Source organism: Notamacropus eugenii, chromosome 4 (assembly GCF_028372415.1).
Source record: "Notamacropus eugenii isolate mMacEug1 chromosome 4, mMacEug1.pri_v2, whole genome shotgun sequence".
Classification (NCBI taxonomy): Eukaryota; Metazoa; Chordata; class Mammalia; order Diprotodontia; family Macropodidae; genus Notamacropus; species Notamacropus eugenii.
The window spans coordinates 88,443,050-88,464,378 of NC_092875.1; the positions used below are offsets into that span (position 1 = coordinate 88,443,050).

The following is a 21,329-nucleotide window of genomic DNA, read 5'->3' on the forward strand; positions in this document are numbered from 1 at the left end:
GGGCCATTGTGAGCAAAACACTTTGTAAACATCAGAGTTCTGCAAAAATGGGGAGATACAAATATCGAATCAGAGCTGAGAATGTCAGGGTTAGAAAGGACCAGAGAGAGCCTCTAAGCTAGGGGTTCTTAACTTTTTCATGTTATGGGCCTCTTTGACAGTCTGGTGAAACTGTAGACCCCCTTCTCAAAATAATATTGTTGGTTTTTAAAATTACATATTTTTTTCAATCAACAAAAATTTGCCTTCTCTCCCCACCCCAACTGACCCTCCCTCCCAAATGAGAATGAAAAAAAAAAACAAAACAAAACCCCTGTTATAAACATGAATAATCAAGCAAAATCATTTCCATTTTGGTCATGTCCAAAAAAATATACATCTCACTCTGTACTCTGAGTCCTTCACCTCTCAGTCATCTGCAGTTGTGGTTGGTCATTATGTTGATCAGAGCTCCTAATTCTTTTTAAATTTTTAAAGTCTTTACCATGTTGTTATTGTATGAATTGTTCTCCTAGTTCATAACACTGTTTTTAAATGCATAAAATAAAATTAAGAGGATTACAAAGGAAACAAGTTCTATTGAAATACTATACACACAGAGAGATGTATAATCTCTCTTTATACATATTTATATGTATGTATATACAGATATATATAAAATCATATATAGATATTTATATCTATAAATGACTGAAGTCACAGACCCCATGATCTGCATGTTTTCTGGGCTGCAGTTTGATCTTCTCTTCTTGCCTCCTTGAGGCAGTGTGGTATAGTGTATTGAAAGGGAGAAGACTTGGGTTCTAATCCTGACTCTGCTACTTCCTAACTGTGTGACCTTGGGTAAGTCACTTTGCCTCTGAGCCTCAATTCCCTCAACCATAAAATGGAGACAGTAATAATAGATTTATGGAATCAGATTCTGAGTTGGCAAGGATTTTAAAGGCCAACTTGTTAAGCCTGTCCCTGAACAAGAATTCTCTCTATGGCACAATCAGTATTTGGTCATCCAGCCTTTGCTTGAAGACTCTAATGAGCCCATTTCACTTTCGAACAACTCTAGTTATTGGGAAATCTTTACTTTCATCAAGCCAGAATCTTCTTGGCTACAATGTCTTCCCACTAGTTCAAGCAGAACAAGGTTAGCTCTTCTAGATGAGAGCCTTTCAGGTATTTGAACACAGTTGTCATGCTCTTCGAAGCCTTTTCTTCTCTTGTATTCTAGAGATCTGTCCAAATTCCTCATTTTACTGAAGAAGGAACTCAGGTGCAAAGAAAGCAACTAGTTTGAGGTCATATAACAAGACTGACAGAGCTGGACATAAGACCTTGGCCTAGCACCCTTTTGCTGCCCAACTTATAAAGGCTCAAACCAGAATTTGAGCTGAACTTTCTAAGCAGAAATCAGCCATCTTTTCCTTTCTCTTTTCAATTCAGAATACCTTTCTGCTTAAGGAGTGGGCCCTCCAAACTATCACATTCATCACTACAAGTCTTAGCATGTATTTGTGCAGGGGAATTTTACAAGTGAATCATAGGCTTTTGATTCAAAATCATAGAATGGCAAGGCTGGGAGGGAGTTTAGAATGGTGACTGTCAGGGCTGAGAGGAGCCTTAGTAATCATCTAGTCTAAACAAAGGAGGAAACTGAGGCCCAGAGAGGGAAAAGATGTTCACAGTTACTTAGTGAGCTGGAGGCAGAACAGGACTAGAGCCGTATGCTCAGCTCTGCACTCTCCTCTGACTTTTCCTGCTTCTCTTCCTAACAGGGCACTGTGTTCGGGACCAGAATTCAATACATCCATTTAATACATATTGACTGAGGGCTTTATATGGTGGTAGTGGGGAGGAAATTGTTTCTAAAGTCCCATTTAATTTGAAATCATATAACCTAGGGGTCCTAAATTAGAAGTTGAGACTCTTGTGGATGAGAAGGGGGCTTTGTGGTCCATGAAGGGGAGAAGTGAGAGGCAGGGTTAGGGAGGTGACTGGCAACCAGATTATAGAACCCATAAAGGCAAGGATAAGGAGTTTGAATTGTGTCCTAGAGTCAATGAAGATTTTTGGGCAGGTGAGTGACACAGTCAGACCTATACCTTAAAATTACTTGGGTAGCCTGTGAAGGATGGGTTATAGGGAGAGAGACTTGATCCAAGAGGACAAGTTAGAAGACTTAAAATACTCCACTTGAATGCAGTAATGGCCTCTTAAACTAGACTGTAGAGTGGTGACAGAGTGGAGAAGAGAGGACATATGGGAGAGATCTTTGGAGGTCAATTGAAAAGGAATTGGCAACGAATTGGAAAGGAGGGGGAAAGGAAGATTATAGATCACTGACTGAGTGGGGAGGTCATGTTTTGTCTGTCACCTCTCCAGAGGAAGAACATTCAGATCAATGACAATGTCCTGCACTCAGCCTATGAAGTGGGCACCCAGAAGGTGATCTCCTGCCTCTCCACCTGTATCTTCCCTGACAAGACCACCTATCCCATTGATGAGACCATGGTAAGGACCCTTGCCCTCGATTGCCTGATGGAGGGAGGGGAGAGAACTGGGTAGAAGGGACAAGTGGAAGTGTGGGCCCCCCAGTACCTTTGGGCCTCAAGGATCTCTTTCTCTCTCTTTCTCTCCCCTTTCCTGTCCCTACACTCAGATTCACAACGGACCCCCACACAACAGCAACTTCGGCTACTCCTATGCTAAGCGCATGATCGACGTGCAAAACAGGTCTGGGGTGGTTGGGAGGCAACAGTGCCGAAAGCCCCAGGCAACTGTCTTGTCACACACACTTCGAGTCTTACAGGCCCTACTCTCCAACCAATCAATCAACAAACATTTATTAAGCACCTACTGTATTAAGCACTGAGCATACAAAAAACGATAACAGTGTAATTATTATAATAATAGCTTGCATTTATGTAGCTTTTACTATGTGCTAGGCACTGTGCTAAGTTCTTTACAAATACTTTATTTTAGAAACGGAGTAAACCCTTCTCTCATTAAGATTACATTCATTTGGGAGAGACAAATGTACATATATAATCAACCAATCAAGCATCTATTAAGTACCTATAAGTTTTTATTTATATTTATATAACCTATTTATTAAGTATCTAAGTGTCAGGCTCTTTGACACATGCTGGAGATACAGCAGCAAAGTCGCTACCTTCAAGGAGTTCTAATTTAGGAGAGAATGTGTACATAAATAGGTATATACAAGATACGTGCAGAATAAAAGGGGAATAACTTAGAGTGTAAGGCACTAGTGTCTGGAGAGACCTAGAAAGACTTTCTGCAGACAGTGGCATTTCAGCTGAGCCTTGAAGCGAGCCAGAGACTAAGAATCCAAGATGAAAGTGAGGGCATGCCAGGCACGCAGGACAGCCAGTGCAGAGGTGTGGAGATGGGAGTGGAGTGTTGTATATGAGGACTCGCCAGAAGACTAGGATGACAGAACTGTGGTGGAGTGGGAGTAATGCATAAGAAGACTGGAAAGATAGAGTGAAAGGGACTAGTCTGTGAAGAGCTTTATTTCTTATAATGAGTTTTATTGATGTGTTGGGTTTTTTATATCACCATAGTTTTTGCCCAGTTTCCCCTCCTGTCTCAGAGGGCCATCCCATATAACAAATAGTATTTTTTAAAGGGGAAAAAATGAAAAAGAAAAGGGGAAAATGAGATAAATAATCTATATATCAGGAAGTCTAAAAATGTGTGCAGTGTACAAGACGGGCCTTTTATCTCTGCAAAGGGGTCAAGTCAGGGTATCTTCTCATATCTTTTTTTTCAAGGCATGCTTGATCTTTATAATTTTGCAACATTCGCTTTTGACTCTGTATGTATGTGTATGGTTCTATATATATTGTTTTCTTGACTCTGCTTACTTCACTCTGCATCAGTTCATATGGATCTTCTCTATATTCATCATTTCTTACAGCAGAGTAGCATTTCATTACATTCATGTGCCATAATTTGTATAGCTGTCTCCCAATCAGTGTGCCTCTACCTTATTTCCAGTTCTTTGCTGTCAGAAAGAATACTGCTATAAGTATTTTGATATATATGGAGTCTTCTTATCAATAGCCTCTTTAGAGTATAAGTCTAATAATGAAATCTCTGGGTAAAGTGGTATAGACATTTTAGTCACTTTATTTACATAATTCCAAATCGTTTTCCAAAATGATTGTACTGATCCATAGTTCCACCAGTAATGTACTAGTGTGAATCTCCCTCCTTTTTGCTCACATCTCTTTTGGGAGAGTTTCCAGGAAAGGATTGGGAACGGATCCAGGGAGGTGATATCAGAATAATGGGCCCAGGACAAGGTGCAGGGTGAGGTTGAGGTATAGTGTGTAGTCAGAGGTCATGGTTTAGTCGGGGTTCTTAGGACATGCACCCAGGAGAACCATGTGGCAGCTCCTGCACTGCATGTTTGCTGGATTACAGTTTTGATCATGTCCTCTTGTCTCCTTGAGGCAGTGTGGTGTAGTGGATTGAAAGGAAGAAGATTTAGGTTCTCATCCTAAATGCTACTTCCTAACTGTGTGACCTTGGGTAAGTCACTTTGCCTCTGAGCCTCAATTTCCTCAACTATAAAATGGAGACAATAATACTTGTACTATTCACCTTATGAGGAAAATACTTTGTAAACTTTAGGACTATAGAATTACAGAATCAGATTCTGAGTTGGCAAGGATTTTAAAGGCCAACTTGTTAAGTCTGTACCTGCATAAGAATTCCCTCTATAGCACAATCAGTATTTGGTCATCCAGCATTTGCTTGAAGACTCTAATGAGCCCATTTCACTTTTGGACAGCTCTAGTTATTGGGAAATCTTTACTTTCATCAGGCCGAAATCTTCTTGGCTGCAATGTCTTCCCACTAGTTCAAGCAGAACAAGGTTAATTTAGCTGTTCTAGATGAGAGCCTTTCAGGTATTTGAACACAGCTGTCATGCTCCTCGAAGCCTTTTCTTCTCTCTGCTAACTAATTTTTTCAGCATATTGGCATGATCACAAGGATTCAGTCATCCTGGTTGTCCTCTTTCCAAAAATATGACATGCTCAACTGAACACAGTACTCCAGAGCACAGCAGGAGAGGCTCAGTTCCCTAATTCTGGACCTGTGCTAATACAACCTAAAATTTCATTAGCTTCTTTGCCTCCTATATCACATTGTTGTTTCATTGGGTCCAAGATCTCTTTCAAACACTTCTTTCTACTCATATTTATGAAGCCAAAAGTAGGACTTCACATATTCCCCTATGAAATTTCATCTTATTTTAGCCTGTAGATATCTTTTTGGCTCCTGCCATACCAGATAGTTAAATTATCTCACTTTTTATGTCATCAGCAAATTTGATAAGCCACACCATCCATGCCTTTTATCCAGGTCATTTAAGCTAAGGACAGATCCTTAGGTGATGCCAGTAGAGACCTCCTTACATGCCAATATTGAAAAATGACATCCAAACAGTTCTGAATTCACTTACTGGTGTCTCTCTCCATGTTCTACAAAAGGATAGCATAGGTTTTAAAAGTTTTTAAAGACTTTGCCAAAATCCAAACAACTTTTATCTTTTGCATTCTCCTGATCTCCTAGTCTAGTAACTATCTAAAAAATAAATGAGGTTAATCTTTCATGACTCATTCTTAATGGAACCAAGCTGGATTTTTGGGATCTCTGTGTGTTTCATTTTCTAGGTGTTCCATCTCTTTCGTGGAATATTCTAGAATTTTTTCCAGAAATCAAGGTCATTTATAATGATTTGCAGATTTCACTTTCTTTTTTTGAAAACTAGGACATTCTCCCTTCTCTACCTTTGTGGCATCTGTCTTCTCCATGATCTTTTAGAGACCACTGACAGTTGCTCAGCAACCACATCCATCACTTCTTTCAGTCCCAATGACTTGAATTCATTGAGGACAGCTAGATGCTCTCTTAATATCTCCCCATTTGAGTTGGGCGTAAGCTCCTTATTAGCTATTTTTGTTCTGACTTTTCAAGTTCCAAGATACTCTCCCTGGATGGAAAATAAGAAAACTAGGAGATCGCTCCCTCTGATTTCTCTGTGGTGTGTTATTTCATCTACCCTACGCAGCAGTCCTGTTCCTTTGAGTCTTCTCTTTTTCCCCCAGTATAGTTTTAGAAAAACACCAAAAGCCCTTTTTTGTGCTCCTTTTGTTACCTTCACATTATTCTCATCCTTCGCTTTTGCATTCCTGACACTTTCAGAATCATGCCAAACATTTGGATTCACTCTCTTGAGTCTGTTTCCTGTATCTTTTAGAAGTCCCAATGTGTGACTAGGCTCCCTTTGCATTCACATTTCTTCACAACTCCTCTGTCCTCATCAGAATTGTTTTATCTTGTCTTCAGGATCTCAGTTACTGGATTATTACAAGATTGACTGTTATTATTACAGGACTGAGTTTTTATAGGATCTCAATTATTTATCTCAACATCTCTCCAAGGCCTATAGAAATATAGTTCATGAGAACTTACTAACTGCTCTGGTCCTCTGGTGACAAGTCTGTCACTGAGCCTGTACTGAAATCCATATATGGCTTGAAAGGGCCTCCTAGACCCCGTGTCACTATGGCAGAGCCTCCAAGAAGCCAGGGTACTCATTGTGCTACGACAAAGCATCAGAGAAGCCTCGTTATAGTTACCATATCTTGTCATTTCTACCTTCCCGGCCCCTTGTATTCATTTCCTTCTCTCTGCTCATCCAGTCACCATCCTAGATCAGGTGCTTCTCACTTCTCACTAGTCAGTAGCCTTCCACTGTTCTCCCTGCCTCAGCCTCTCTCCATTCTAATCCATCTTCCACTCAGCTATCAACATGATTTTTTCCAAAGCATAAGTCCAATCATATCATATCCCTTCCCACTGAAAAAATTCCAGTGGTTCCTCCCTATTATCTGGCTCAGATATGAAGTCCCTTGTTTGGCATTTAAAGCTTCACAATCTGGTCCTTTTCCACTTGTCCAGTCTACTTTACTGCCCTCCATCCATCCTATCTGTGATCTAGCTACACTGGCCTGTTTGCTGCTTCTTGATCCCAACTCTATCTCCCTTCTCTGCACCTTTGTACTAGCTGCCCCCCATGCCTGGAATGAATAGGCTGCCCTCTTCTTAGCTTCTCTGGTTTTCTGATTTCCTTCAAGACTCTGCTCAAGTTCCATCTTATGTATAAGGCCTTTTCTGGGTTCTTTCTCCTTCCACCAGTGCCTTCTTTTTTAAGGTTATCTATCATTTACTCTGTGTGTGTGTGTGTGTGTGTGTGTGTGTGTGTGTGTGTGTGTGTGTGTGTGTGTGTGTGTGTAGTATGTACCTCATTATTTACATCTTGACATTAGGATATGAGCTCCATGAGAGCAAGGACTGTTGTTGCCTAGTATCTTTGACACTTAGCACAGTTCCTGACCCATAGTTAGCTCCTAATAAATGCTTGTTGAATGACTGATGTGAAGCTCTCACCTTCAGTTGGCATCAGTATTGAGCTAGAAACATGAACATCATCATCATTATCATTACGTGTGCCTGGCATATGGTAGGTTCTTAATATGTTAATAATTACTGGTTGATTGTCCTCAGCCAAGGCTCTCCAATTCATTTCATCCAACATTTATTAAACAACCAGTTGTACACTGGAAAAATAGTCCAACATTTCAATATTTTTCATAATCTCATTTGATCCTCTCACAACAAGTCTGTGAGAGGTGGGTAGTGCCAATGTCACTATCCCAATCTTACAGAATGAAGATATGGGCCCATTGAGGGGAGAGGATTTGACTACAGTTGGGTATAAGGGATGGAACTGGGAATTGAGCTCATGGAATCTGAGAGCTGGAAGGACCTTCAGTGGCCATGTGGTCTAACCCATACACAAGAGGAATTCTCACCATATATAACCCTACTCAACAAGTAGTCATCCAGTCTTGATATCCAAATGCAGGTTGTGACCACTACGCCATAGCAGACCCCACCTTTTCTGTGGGCCTCAGGTTCCTTGTCTGTTCAGTGATTCAGACTTTAAGATCCTTTCCCACTCTCACACCTTTGAGGAAAGCTTCACCTCATGCTGCAGGTAGTTAAGGTGCTTAAAGATGGACCGGGCTGGGGCCCTTTGTTTGAACGATATAAATACCTTTATACAGTCCCTGTGTGCTCAGTCTGGAGCCCAGTCCAACTTGAGAGGAAGGAAGAAGAAAACCAAACATATACCTCAGGGACCTCCCAGCCAGGAGACAGAACACACGCTGGGGTCAGGATAGGATCCAGGTCTAGCCATGTGGTACATTATACCCAGGCTGGAGAAGTAGGAGGAAGCAGAGGTCACTGACTATGGGAACAGTTGGAGGGCTTTCTGCAGGGGGTGGGTTAATCTGGGCCCTGAAAGATGAATCCTGGGTACCCTGCAAGGAGAGCCCCAACCAGCCCCACCCTCGCTCCCACCCCAGGGCTTACTTCCAACAGTATGGCCGTACCTTCACTGCTGTCATCCCCACCAACGTCTTTGGACCCCATGACAACTTCAACATTGAAGACGGCCATGTGCTTCCTGGCCTCATCCACAAAGTCTACCTTGCGAAGCGTGAGTCTGTCTGCATCTTTGTGCTTATGTCTGTTTGCACCTCTTTGTCTTCTGTGTGTACGTGTGTGTGTCCTGGAACTTAAAACATCCTCCTAACCCCATCTTCAACCCCCATCCTCACTATATTAGGCTTAGCCCCAGGAGGATTGTTTGGTTCTAAACTCAAGGCTGAGGTTTTTTGTGTGTGTCTTACTCAACTGCTCCACATTTGACCCCCTCAGACCTAGTGTCTGGTTGGTCTGGTCTCTCCTTATTCCATCCTCCTTTCCCCTTTATTAGGCAGTGGCTCAGCTCTCACAGTGTGGGGTACCGGGAAGCCTCGAAGGCAATTCATCTACTCCTTGGTAAGTGTTCATCCAGATGCCTGAGTTCTCTCTAGGAAGGAGGTCAAAGTTCCTCTCTGATATAATCCTTTCTAGTCTGCATGTGTGCACACATACACATGACTGTCACTAACCCTAATGAGACTGGGAGCCTCTCTCAGCTCCAAAAGGGGACCTTAGCCCTCCAGTGTTCAGTGAGTCATCCAGTCTGTGCTGAGGGCCCCAAGTATCCCTGGCCAGAGTAAGTCAGGATAATAAGGAAACCTGGGCTCAGTCGTTACAAAGTTCACAGGCCAGCGTATGAGTGGGGACAATGCAAGAACAACAGGTGGAAGTTTTGGTTTGATGAAAGGAAATACTTCCCAACAACTGGAGTCATCATACAGAAGATTGGACTGCCTCAGGAGTAGTTAGTTGCTTCTCACTGGGAATCTGTCAAGTAGATACTGGCCCTGGAGAGATGGGCCTCAGTCACTTCCAAGGACCCTTCTCACTAAAGGTTTTCATGAGCTCAGAAACAAATGGATGGAGCCCTCAGAGGAGGTGGGACCTGAGCTTGGTCCGAGGAAGGCTGTTGTAGATGGCTGTAACAGCCTTGGATGGCTTTGATCCAACTGGGCTGACTTCCTCCAGGACCATCTGCTCTCCAGACTGCAAAAGGGGATGTCCCCTTGGCTCCAAGTCTCTTCTCAATGGACAGTGGTGGACTCAGGAATCAGGTGGCTTGGATTTCCTTGCTCTTTTCACTGCCTGTGACCTTGGAGAAGACATGGAACCGCCCTGCCCTTACTTGATGACCTCTAAGGTCTCTTTCAGTTCTAAATCCCTGATCTTTTACTAACTCCTAGACTTCCTGTTCTCAAGCTCCCTCTGCCTTTCTTGGCACTTGAGCTTCCTTGACTGAACCACCTGCCAGTTCCTCTGTTGTGACTTTGGTCTCAGTACAAAGGGAAACAGAATCACTGGTCCTAGAGGTCCTCCTTTCCCTGGGCCCACAAGGCAGGGCTGTGCCATCTGGAGGCTAAACGTGTACCTCCTCCCAATGCTGTCCTAATGTGACCCCATTATGTAATTTCATGACTTGAGTTTGTTCTCTCACTGCCTCCAGGACCTGGCCCGCCTCTTCCTCTGGGTCCTTCGAGAATACAATGAGGTGGATCCTATCATCCTGTCAGGTGTGGAATTCCTCCCTCTCCCTTCCTTTCCCTTCCCTCCTCTCCTCATTCTTATACAGTAAAGACTAAGGCTGCAGGAACTCTGGTGGACCAGGGTCGGGGAGGGTGCGGGCAAAGAGGAAAATCTTGATAGGTTGGGGTGATCTCTTAAAGTTTCTAGGAGGACATGGGGCAGGTCACTGATGAGAGCATGGAAGGGACTGGACCTGGGCTGGCTTGATCCAAGACTTTCTTTCAGTGGGTGAAGAGGACGAGGTGTCAATCAGAGAGGCAGCTGAGACCATTGCAGAGGCCATGGGCTTCCAAGGGGAGCTGACTGTATCCTTTACTGTGTTAGGGGGGCTTCCCCTCATGCAGATAGGCTGCCTAGAATGGTAGCTCCAAAGCTAGCTGTACCACTGATTGACAGTGTGACCTTGGGCAGGTCCCTTTCTAGGTCTTAGTTTCCTTCTCTAAGCCTAGTTTGATACTAAAGTAACTCTTCCAGCTTTGCTGTCTTTCTAATAAAAGTTCTGTAGGAGAAATAACCCCTCAAGAGTCTTTCTTAGGCTGGACTTTAGTGAGACTTAACTGACAGTCAGCTGAGTGCAAGAAGAGCCCACGATGTTGGGGAGAGGGTGGTGTATCACACAAGTGACAAGAGAACAACTGAGGAATCTTAGGATTTTAGAATTTAGGGTAACAAGTCTGAGTCTCTCATTTTACAGATAGAGAAACTGAGGCCCAGAAAGGTCCAGGGTCACAGAGCTTGGAGTGGCCCCCAGCCCCTCCAACTCCATATCCTGAGCTCCTGTTCACTACTCCCCCCTCCTCAGTCCTACCCAGGATGCTTCCTCCCCAGCTCTTCTATTTTAGTTACTAGATAATGTCACACAATGAGCAAAAGTTAGAGCCTGGCTAGAACCCAGTCCTTTTGTTCCTGGGATGTTGGGGAGGGTGGGATTAGGACTCATTGAGTATATAGTGAGCTGCTGATCATGTGAGCGCTTGGTCCCCTGGCCCTAAAGCCTGGCTTTCTGGGGCCAACCAGTCCTGAGGAAGGGAACCCTGGAGGCTCCATCAGGCTGGCCCTTTGACACAGGCTGGGGGACTTTGAGGGGAGCTTGAATGAGGGCCTGGGAGTCTGTATGACTTGAGATGTCAGGGGACAGTGGGAGGAAGGAGCTCAGACATCAGCTTCCCTTCTCTAGCCTGGTTCTCCCAAGTAACTCCTTTGTCCTTTCACAAAACCCTCCTGTTTGGCTTTGACCTTGACCCAAGGCCACGGATAGTTTGACACAACCAAGTCCGATGGGCAGTTTAAGAAGACAGCCAGCAATAGGAAGTTGAGGACCTACCTCCCAGATTTTCAGTTCACGCCCTTCAAACAAGGTAAAGGCCTGCCCTCCCTTGGGCAGGCTAATCTCCTGTGGGTCTCGCAGACTCATGCCCATCCGAAAGAAGAATGGGCTGCTTCTGGAGGGGCAGAGCACCCCATCACTGGAGGTCATGCATGGTATCATTAATTCAGGGCTGGAAGGGAACTTTAAGATCCTTTAGTCTATTCCCTCATTTATAAAAATAGCAGCTGATGCCTAGCAAGGGTAAGTGCTGTAGCCAATGTCATTCAGAAGTAAGTGGCAGGGTCAGGATTTGAACATGTCTCTGACTCCAAACCCAATGCTCTTTTCCCCACTGTGCTACATTTCCTGGTGTGGACAGGGCAATGTAAGATGTTACCATTACCCAGCCTAAATTGGGCATCTGGTGGGAAATCCTTTCTGGGAAATACTACCCTGAGTGAGGGTGGGGGTCATTTCAAAGGTCAGAGAAAACTGTGTGAATCGTATCTGATGTGGACGAAACTTTCCGGGTGCCTAAGAGAACCAGAACACCATTTCTCTTGGGGCTTTGCTTGAAAATCCTTTAAAATGCCATAACCCCCTAAACATAGCCTCAGTCCCGCTCATACCACTCAGTTTCCCACATTAAAGAAAGGGAATGGGGCAAGAAGGAAACCAAGGTACTGAGACAGGTAGGCAAGCATTGTTGAGGGGCAGGGGAGCAGGGCTCCTGGAAGTAACAGAAAAGAACAAGAATCTAGAAGTCCTAACTCTCATTTCTTCAAGCAAAAACTAGATGAACACTTGTTATGGAAGCTGTCAAGGGGACTGCTTCTCAGGCATGGATTAGACTTGATGATCTCTGGGCTTCCCTCCAGCTCTGAGATCAAAGGATCAGACCTCTCTCATCACCTCTCCTTGTCCTAGGGCTTGGGCCTCCTCGAGTCATGAGAGTCCCCTGATGTGTGCTAGTGGGTAGGGGCAGGAATGAGAGAGCCAGAGACCTAGGAGCTACAAGACCCAGCTACTCCTGCCTCTGCCCTTCCTCTGTGTGCCTCTCAACAAGTCCCTTGCCCTTTGGGCTTCACTTTCTTCCTCTGTAAAATGAACTCATTGGACCCTGAGGTCCTTTCAGCTCTGATGAATTTAATTTCATTCTTTCAGAAAGTACTTGCTAAGGTAATATAATAGAAAAAGCACTGGATTTGGAGTTCTGGGTTCAAAGACCTGGGTTCAAATGCAGGCTATTCCTTTGTCTCATTTTATGACTTTGGTCAAGTCACTTTCTCTCTTTGGGCTTTAGTTTCCTTCTCTGTTAAAAAATTCTCTATTCTTTATTTTTATATCCTGATGTTCCTAATGCCTGTATGACTTTAGCAGGGCAGGAATTTTTATTCCTATTTGATAGAATATACTAAGACTTAGGGAGAAGACTTGGGGACATGGCTTACCTAAGGCCATAGAGCAGAGCCAAGTCCCTGTCGAGAATTGTAGCTGGTCCCCCATGTTGGCTTTGAAGCAGTGAAGCACATTCCATGATTCTCATCCATCTCTGTTCCTAGCAGAGTTGAGGACCGAGGATCCAGTCAGGTATCCTGGTATCCTGTCCAGTCTTTCACTTACATCCCTAGTCAGAGCCTTTGGGAAAGGGCCAAGGTATAAGGCTTGGTGCTGGACTTGGCTCAGGACTCTCCTTTAATCCTTCATCTCAGCCTCTTTATTTACTCCTTAGCTGTGAAGGAGACATGTGCCTGGTTTGAAAACAACTATGAGCAAGCCAGGAAGTGATCCTGGGACCCAGGGAAGAGGCCACAAACATTCAAGTCCCAGAAGGACAGTGGGGACTGGAAGGAGAGGCTTGGCCGGTAGATGCTCAGATACCTGCTCTTCCAGACCCTCAGTCCCATAAAGGCTGACTTAAGGAAGACCTAGTGAGTCCCAAGTCTCAGTTGAGCATCTGGCCCTGCCTTTGTCTCTGTTCCTGACCTGATCACTACAGCTCAACCTCAGGGTGGACACAGGATTCCCTGTTCCTGCCAGGCTGGCTCCTGAAAGTCTACCTTTGCTACCCTCAGGGAAAACTTCCCATGCCTAGAGCCTGGGAAACCTGAACACCCCTTTATACTCTTAATCACTGACTACCTGGGTTCCCTATCCTTTCTGATCATTCTCTGGAAATTCAAATAAAATACATTTTCAGAGGAGGATTCAGCTTGTGTTAATCTGTATGTGTACAGAATATGAGAGGTATTCCAAGTCTGGGAGATTTTAGTGGACAGGTTCACATGAGTTAGCAGTGTGACTTGGCAGCCCCCAAAATTTAACTTCATCTTAGGCTGTATTATTGACAATATAAGAAGGAAGTGATCTGGTGACAAGCTGAAGTCTTCAGAGAGAGGTTGATTAGGCTGGTCATTTCCTAACCTGTTTTTCAGGACCATGGCCATGGCAAGGAATTTGGGTACCTGGGGCAAATGCAATTTGAGTGTTGGGGGTGTGTCACAGCACAGTCTGCCCTGGTTGGGTGCTGCTGCTCAGGAAAAAAGGGTGACCCATCACCAGAAGTATTGATTGGGTTGGGGGCAGGGTGGGGTGAGGGTGGGGAACTGGTGCTGATGACTCCTAACCCTGGGAACAAGTTTTCCCCAGTGGAAACCCTTCCCATGACAGGGAGAAAGTGGTATAGGGAATGTGATATCATTAGGCCTGACATCTCATCTGAGGTTCAGGGAGGGCTGTAATTTGTGGGATGAAGAGTCAGAGATGCTAGCAGAGAAAGTGCCCATCCCCTCATCCCCCACTACATGCCTCTATTACTCCTCCCTTTGACTGTGGTTTCATCTTGCATTCATTTCCGTATTCCAGGCTACTTAGAAGAGAGCTAAGGCCCCATCGTTATTACCACAGGTCCATAAGGAGAGAGAGTCTATGGAGGCAGAAAGGACATGGCAGTCAGGGTGGGGTAATAACGATGGGGCTAGAACTCACCTCGGGGACAGTAAGGAAGAAGAGAAGCTAGGAATATGTAAGAGGAGATAGTAAGAAGACTGGCCTGTCTGGGAAGAGGGAGAGATGAAGGACAAAAGGAGCTTGAGACCTCAATCTCAACTGTGTTTAGGTTTGCATAGAGGAACATCAACTCAGCAGGGCCAGAATAGTTCAGGAAGACTTTCTATAGGATCTAGCTTGAATTGGGCCCCTAAAAATGGGCAGGATTGGAAGAAGGCATGGAGAGGAGAATAAGGGAAAGAACACTGTGAAGGGGCTGTCTCAACACATATATCAAGGAGCTCTCTTGAAGGCAAGAGCTCCTTCTTCCATCAGTATCTAGCAGCAGCCTTTATCCACCATAGGTATAGTCCTGGGAACATGACAGGGCTCTGCTGACAACACCCTCTAACCATACCCCTTCATCTTTGGCTCACCAGTGAATAAATAACTTCCCCTCATTTTCCTCAGATTATCTCCTTAAAGCATCGCAACAAAACTGCAAGGTGTTACCTCTCCTAGGATCATCTGAATTTGAACAGGGAACCATGAGGAATCAGGCTTAAATGGTACCATTAGTAAGTTTTAATGACAGGACTTGGGGATCACCTTCAGGGCAGAGAGGAGCCAAATAAATTTCCCATTTAGTGAGGAGACCAGGGAGGAAAGAACATCCCAATACACTCTTCATATCCTCCTGGTGTGTCTATTCCATCTAGAGGTCAGGACAGGTCTGTGTCTAGGAAAATGGTAGTGAGAAGTACTCTAGGTCAGAAGTCAAAATACCTTGATTCAATTTCTAACTCTAACTGACTTGGTCAAGTCCTCTCCCATGTGTGGGCCTTGATTTCCTCTTCTAGCATATGAGGGGCTTTGACTTGAATTAATTTTAGAAATGTGGGGAGCCTCCTGTCCACTTTTTCCACCACTTAACATCAAATGTTCTTCAGATAGGTAGATTTGTGTGGCAAGCCAACAGCTGCATCAAAGAAATGGAAAGTCCAGGCACAAACATATATTCTAATGATTTTTATTGAAAGATACTTCTTTTACAGCCAGCTGAGACTCCACAGGACCAGAGAACTGTCTCACTTCAAGTCTATAGGTTGTGTCACACCAATTTGAGGGTCATGTGGCACCTGACATCTCAGAGAAGTTCATCGTCATGTCAGAACAAAACATGATTTCCCAGCTTCTCCCTTATATATAGGAAAAGTCTTATTTCTGATGTGTGTCCATGTTTCACCAGTTTCCCCAGTTCCCTGGGTTCTAGGGCCATAATGGGTATGGAGACAATCTGGTCTTTCTGCTCCAGTGTACACTCTGCAATCTTGAGCACTGTAATAAGTTGAGGGAGGGGGCCCACTCTAGTGACCTTTTCTCAGAGCTGAGTCTACTTTACATGGAGGGCTCTTTTTTATATCTACTAACTTCTATAGCCCGTGAACATGAAGATTTCTTGGCAGAGCTATCTCTGTCGAAAATCTTGAAAATAAACTTGGATTTATTCGGGTCAGCATTCGTCTGAGCTGAAGTTGTAGGTAAGCTTTCTGTTCATGGCTGAGGAATGTCAGGAATATTCGAATGCCAGCTCTGACTGACTCAGAAGAACAGAAGGTTTAAATTTCCAGTCTGATCATTCACACTTGGAAATCGGTTACAAATCAGGCCTTGATTTACTGTTTTGCTGATCGTCTGGACTTCAAAAAGCAATGGGGATATGTATAATACAAATTAAACTTCAAAGTATGTTGTGTGTGTGTGTGTGTGTTGCCTCACCTCCACAAAAGCCCGTTGCACAGCACTGACCAGCACACCCCTGAATGTGTTGGTTGTCTGTGCCTGAAGCATCTCCTCTATCTCCAATCATCAAGGTACAATGTAAAGTCAGTGGCAGCTTTCCTGATACTGTACATGTATACTAGGATGTTAAAAACTGATTCCAGTGATATGTAATTTGGTAAGATGACAGTGGTGAGCAGGGCTTCCATCCTACTACTGACTTATTGGTAGATGGATTTCCTGATAAAAACATTCTCCCTACCTTTCCTTCTCCCTCCTCCTTCTCTTTCCTCCCTCCTTTCTCCTTGCCCTCCCCTGTGTCCCCCTCCCCCTCTTCCACTTTTTGACCTCTAAATCCCCAGGCAGAGACTGCACTCTGCCAAAACACCTCTTTTTTCAATCTCTCTCTTCTCTCAGGAAGCTCCCCCCTCAATCTCCTCCCAAATGCATTCCCAATAAGTATTCTCAGACTGGCAAACCCCTGTGGGATAGGGTTTGCTACGCTGAAAATACTTAATTGGGAATGCATTTCCTTAGCCGTTTCCCTGCCTTAGACACTGGACTAAGGAAACACTGCAGTGGCAAGTGCCAGGGTTGGGACTGGAACCAGGACAAGGATTGTAACCAAGTCCAATATCCTCTCTGTACCCCATGCTGCCTTAATAGGCCATGGTATTTCTGTGATTCTCTACAAACTCTGAGGGAGCCCAGGCTGGAATGTTCCTGCCCCATTTACATTTTACAAAGGAGGGAGCTGATGCCCAGAAGAAGGACGGGACTTGCCCAGTCTCCCACAATCAGTGGCAGGAACAGAATCAGGTCTCCTGCCCCTCAGTCCATTACCTTTCCCAAGGAAAGGCCTTGGGAGCTGTCTAGTCCAACTTCCTCATTTCATCAGGGAGAAACATGAGGCCTAAGTTCTCACACACACATAAGTAAAGAGGCAAGGCCCCTGAGAAACAGACCCTCTCAGCAGCTCTGGCTCATATCTTCTGTGAGAACACTGGCTTCTTTGGATGTGACCAGCGATTTCATCCACTCCGTGAGCTCCTGCTGACTTCTTTCCCTCTGCAAATCCAGGCTGACACCTGCTCTGCTCTTTGAGCTGACTTGGCTGAGGTGACTCAGGCAGTGGGTGTCAGAGGAAGCACTTGCAGTCAGGGCTCTTTCCTTTCAAGGGTGGCTCTCTCCCCACCACCGTGTGCTGCTGCTTCTCCACACATGTTTGTTGATTAAAAATCATAGAGGTTAGAACTTGAAGGAAGTTCAGAAGTCATCTCACCCAATTCTTGGATTATGCAGGTGACAAACAGACCATGAAAAGTGAAGCAACTTGACCATGGTCACATAGCTAATAAGTGGTACAGTCAGAATCTGAATCCAGCTCTAACTCCCAAATCCAGTATTATTATCATCACTCCACAGCTGTAATATACCTGTGTGTATTGGTATATATACACACATACATAAATGTCCCTTTTACATGTTATGTGCATGTACATATTGCTACATGTGTCACACATTTTCTATATTTCTACAAATATATGTTTGCATATGCACATGTTTATATTTGTGTACATACACAGAGCATTCATGTGCATCCTGTGTAGTATGTAGTCTATATGGCATGTATCATGTTTATGTATGTGTATATGCCTAAGTATATACATATAGATAAACACATGAGTAAGATAGATATACGTGTATGCATGTGTATATATGTATATATATATTATATCTGTGTCTATATCACTAGAGCTTTCTTTACATTACCTCATTTGATCTTCAAAATAGCCCTGTGAAGGGTGTAGTATAAGTATTTCCTCTTTGTAGATGGGGAAATTGATTCACCAAAGTTAAGCACTTCACCCAGGAGCACATATATAGACAATATCAGGGGAGGGACTGAAACTCAGGCCTCTCTAGAGCTTTTACCATCACACCACATGAACACACCCCCTCTCTCTGGCGGTCATCCCATGGCTGTCATGAGGCAGCTAGGAGTGCACAGGGGAGTCAGGGATATGAAGACGGTCCTGTGATAACCTGTGTTGACTTGAGGTTCCCACAGAGAAGGGTATCTGACCAGAGGTCTACCTATCATGGAAGGAGGAACCTGGGTACCTCAGGTCTTTTTACGGAAAGAGTTCTCTGGAGGAAAGACTAGTAACTTCTCTTCTTCCCCATTCCTCTGGAGTTAGAGTTCCATATTTACCATGTAAGTATGGCTAGGGAAGGTTCTACAATTCTCCTACTGAACCTGGCAGTTGGACAGGGACACTCCCCTCTTGGTCAGATGTTCTGCCAATAGGTCTGCATAGGAAGACTGGAGCTAAGTAATGACGTGTAAGGACAAGGCCCAAAACACAGGTTAGGACCTTCTGTTGGACCTATATAAACTTTCCTTGTTTCTCTAATGTCCCACTGGTTCAGTGTCTAGCCTGGAGTGAATGCCTCACAGCTTTTCACCTGTCCATGTCTACCCAGACTTTGTGGCCCAGAGCTAGTACCTTTGCTCCAACTCTGCTTGTTAACACAATTTAACATTTTAATAAATGCTTGAGTTAACAAACATTTGCAAGCACTTTCTGGGTGCCCTACACCTCTACTGTCAACCAACAAGCATTTAGTAAATGCTTCTTATGTGTTAGATTCTGTGCTGAGGGCTAGGGAGAGAAAGAAAGATAGTAACAGTCCTTACCCTGGAGGTACATTGTAACAAGGGAAGGGAAAAAAAATAAACATTTGTATCATGCCTGTGTGCCAGGCACCATCCTAAACACTTTATACAAATCTCATCTCATTTGACAAATTGTAAGTAATGACATCCAAAATAACTGATAACGTACAACATCCAAAGTAGTTGGGAGGTAACTTCAGAAACAATTGGGGATAGAGAATAAATTAGGGTTAGAATTAGAGTTCTAGTTTTAACAACTGTAAGGAGGAGGAAGGATCTCCTGAAGAAGGTGGAGTTTAAAGCTGATTCTTGAAGAAAGACGGGGCAGCCAAGGGGCAGAGGTGAGGATGCAAAGAATTCCAGGCATGAGGGACAGACAGGGAAAAAGCAAGGCAAAGGGAGATGGATTGTCTTGGTCAAGAAGAGTAAGCAGGCCAACGTGTTTATGTTCTCAAGTATATGAGGGTGGTAAAGTATAAGAAGACTGGAAAATGGCATAAAATATTATAAAGAGCTTTTAAAAAAGTTTTTATTAATGTCTCTCTTTTTTTAAGTTGTCATAGTTTACCCAGAAGCCATCCTATATAACAAATAGTATTTTCAAGACAAAAGGGGGAAATTTTTTTAGCATAACCAACCAATACATGAAAAAAGTCTAAAAAAATGTGCAATGTACAATATCTGTTAAAGTATTCTAGGGAGCCACAAGGGTTTACTGAGTAAGGGCGTGACATAGTTAGACCTATGCTTTAAGAAAATCACTTTCTAGCAATGGACTAGATTGGGGAGAGACTTGAGGCAGTGACACCAATTCAGAGGCTGTTGCAACAATCTAGGCAAGAGGTGAGGCTCTGTCAGGGGTACACAATCTCTACCAGATTCTTTTGAGCCAGACATGGATTTGAGTACAGGCCCAGCAACAGACCTGTCACCAGAGGATCAGTCTAGCTCAGAATGGTATGGCTTATTACCAGAGTTAGTCATGAGGTAAGGGGAAGGATTGTTGTCTCCTAGTCACAGTCACTCATGAATACTGACTGTCCGCTAACATCTGAAATGGTAGAGGGAAGGCCCACACTAGCAGCACCAGATCCTTGAATCACAGGATCTGAGAGCCAGGCCCCACCTCAGAGTCATTTAGTCTAACCTACTCCTGAATAAGCTGCCTCTCTAGAGTGTAAATCCATGATCCATGGTCAGCTAACCCAGGGTATATGCTTCACTCTGCATTCAGTTTATCAGTTCTGTCTCTGGAGGTGGAATCATTTTTCATCATGGATCCTTTGGAATTTTCTTGGAATTTTGTCATGATCAGAGTAGCTAAGTCTTTCACAATTGATCATCCTTACAATATTGCTGTTAACTGCGTACAATGTTCTCCTGTTCTGCTCACTTCACTTTGCACCAATTCATATAAGTCTTCCCAGGTTTTTCTGAAACCATCCTGCTTGTCATTTCTTAGAGCACAACAGTACTCGATCACAGTCATATACCACAACTTGTTCAGCCATTTCCCAGTTGATGGACATCCACTAGATTTCCAATAGAAAAAAAATCTAAAGGGAGCAAACCCAACAGAGGCAATTTTGTAACTGAAACCACAAGTGCAGAAGGCATCCAAAATAATAGCTGGTAAAAATGAAGGGAAAAAAGTTCGAGGGGAAGGACCTGGAGAATCATATAATTCCCAAGGCAGATGCCAACTCAGGAGTGATCTCCTACTAAAGAAGGGACAGAGAAAGAGAATGAGGGTGGGAAGACCCAGGAGGAAGTGAGTGTGGCTGTCCAAGTGAGTGACAATGGTAGCAAGAAAGAGAGATGGAGGGAAGCAATGGTGTTAGGTTGGAAAGAAAAACTTGTAACTGGCTGATTCTCATCTCTCACCTCGCATCAGTTCATGTTAGTTCATATGTTGTTCTTGAGGCTCATCCACAGTAATACTGAATTCAGAAAAAAGAACAGGTGTAAAGGGGAAAGATAAATATCTCCTTTGTAGACTCAAGCTGTACCTCAAGTCTCTGGTGGGAAGCAGGGAAGGGGTTGGGGAAGCCATTACATGCATTCTGAGAATCCATCTCATGCAGGGTCCAAAAGCACTGAGTCTTCTGGGAAGTGATTGGGTGGACAACGCTACGGTTGGGCACTGATGACTGTTTCAACACATCTTCAGTGTCAGCTATAGGTTCTAGGCAATTAGACAAATACCTTGCTATTTTTGAACTAGTTTGTCATGCTACATCTCCTCCAAGGCCTAGTGGCAAGGTGAAGGCCACTAAATCAGTGTGGATAAGATTTAGTTCTGAAAGGCTGACTTCATTGCTGTATATCTATAAAACCTGGACAGTCTACCAGTGCCATGCCAGGAAGCTGAATCACTTCCATTTGAACTGTCTTAGGAAGATTCTGAGGATCACCTGGCAGGATAAGGTACCTGGCAGATCTAACCAGACTGGAGAGGCA

The 21,329-nt window shown here is 44.0% G+C and overlaps 1 protein-coding gene across 2 annotated transcripts in view; it reads left to right on the forward strand.

Moving 5' to 3' along the window:
- GFUS (GDP-L-fucose synthase) overlaps nucleotides 1-13,626 on the forward strand; it is a 31,453-nt gene extending 17,827 nt beyond the window's left edge. For both annotated transcript variants that reach the window (XM_072602805.1, XM_072602806.1), the window contains exons 4-11: nucleotides 2,377-2,505; nucleotides 2,654-2,727; nucleotides 8,466-8,599; nucleotides 8,879-8,943; nucleotides 10,031-10,097; nucleotides 10,336-10,415; nucleotides 11,369-11,468; nucleotides 13,152-13,626. In XM_072602805.1, the coding sequence (XP_072458906.1) occupies nucleotides 2,377-2,505; nucleotides 2,654-2,727; nucleotides 8,466-8,599; nucleotides 8,879-8,943; nucleotides 10,031-10,097; nucleotides 10,336-10,415; nucleotides 11,369-11,468; nucleotides 13,152-13,207 (705 nt within the window). In that variant the 3' untranslated portion in view covers nucleotides 13,208-13,626. The remainder of the gene's footprint in view (nucleotides 1-2,376; nucleotides 2,506-2,653; nucleotides 2,728-8,465; nucleotides 8,600-8,878; nucleotides 8,944-10,030; nucleotides 10,098-10,335; nucleotides 10,416-11,368; nucleotides 11,469-13,151) is intronic.
- The last annotated feature ends 7,703 nt before the right edge of the window (nucleotides 13,627-21,329 follow it).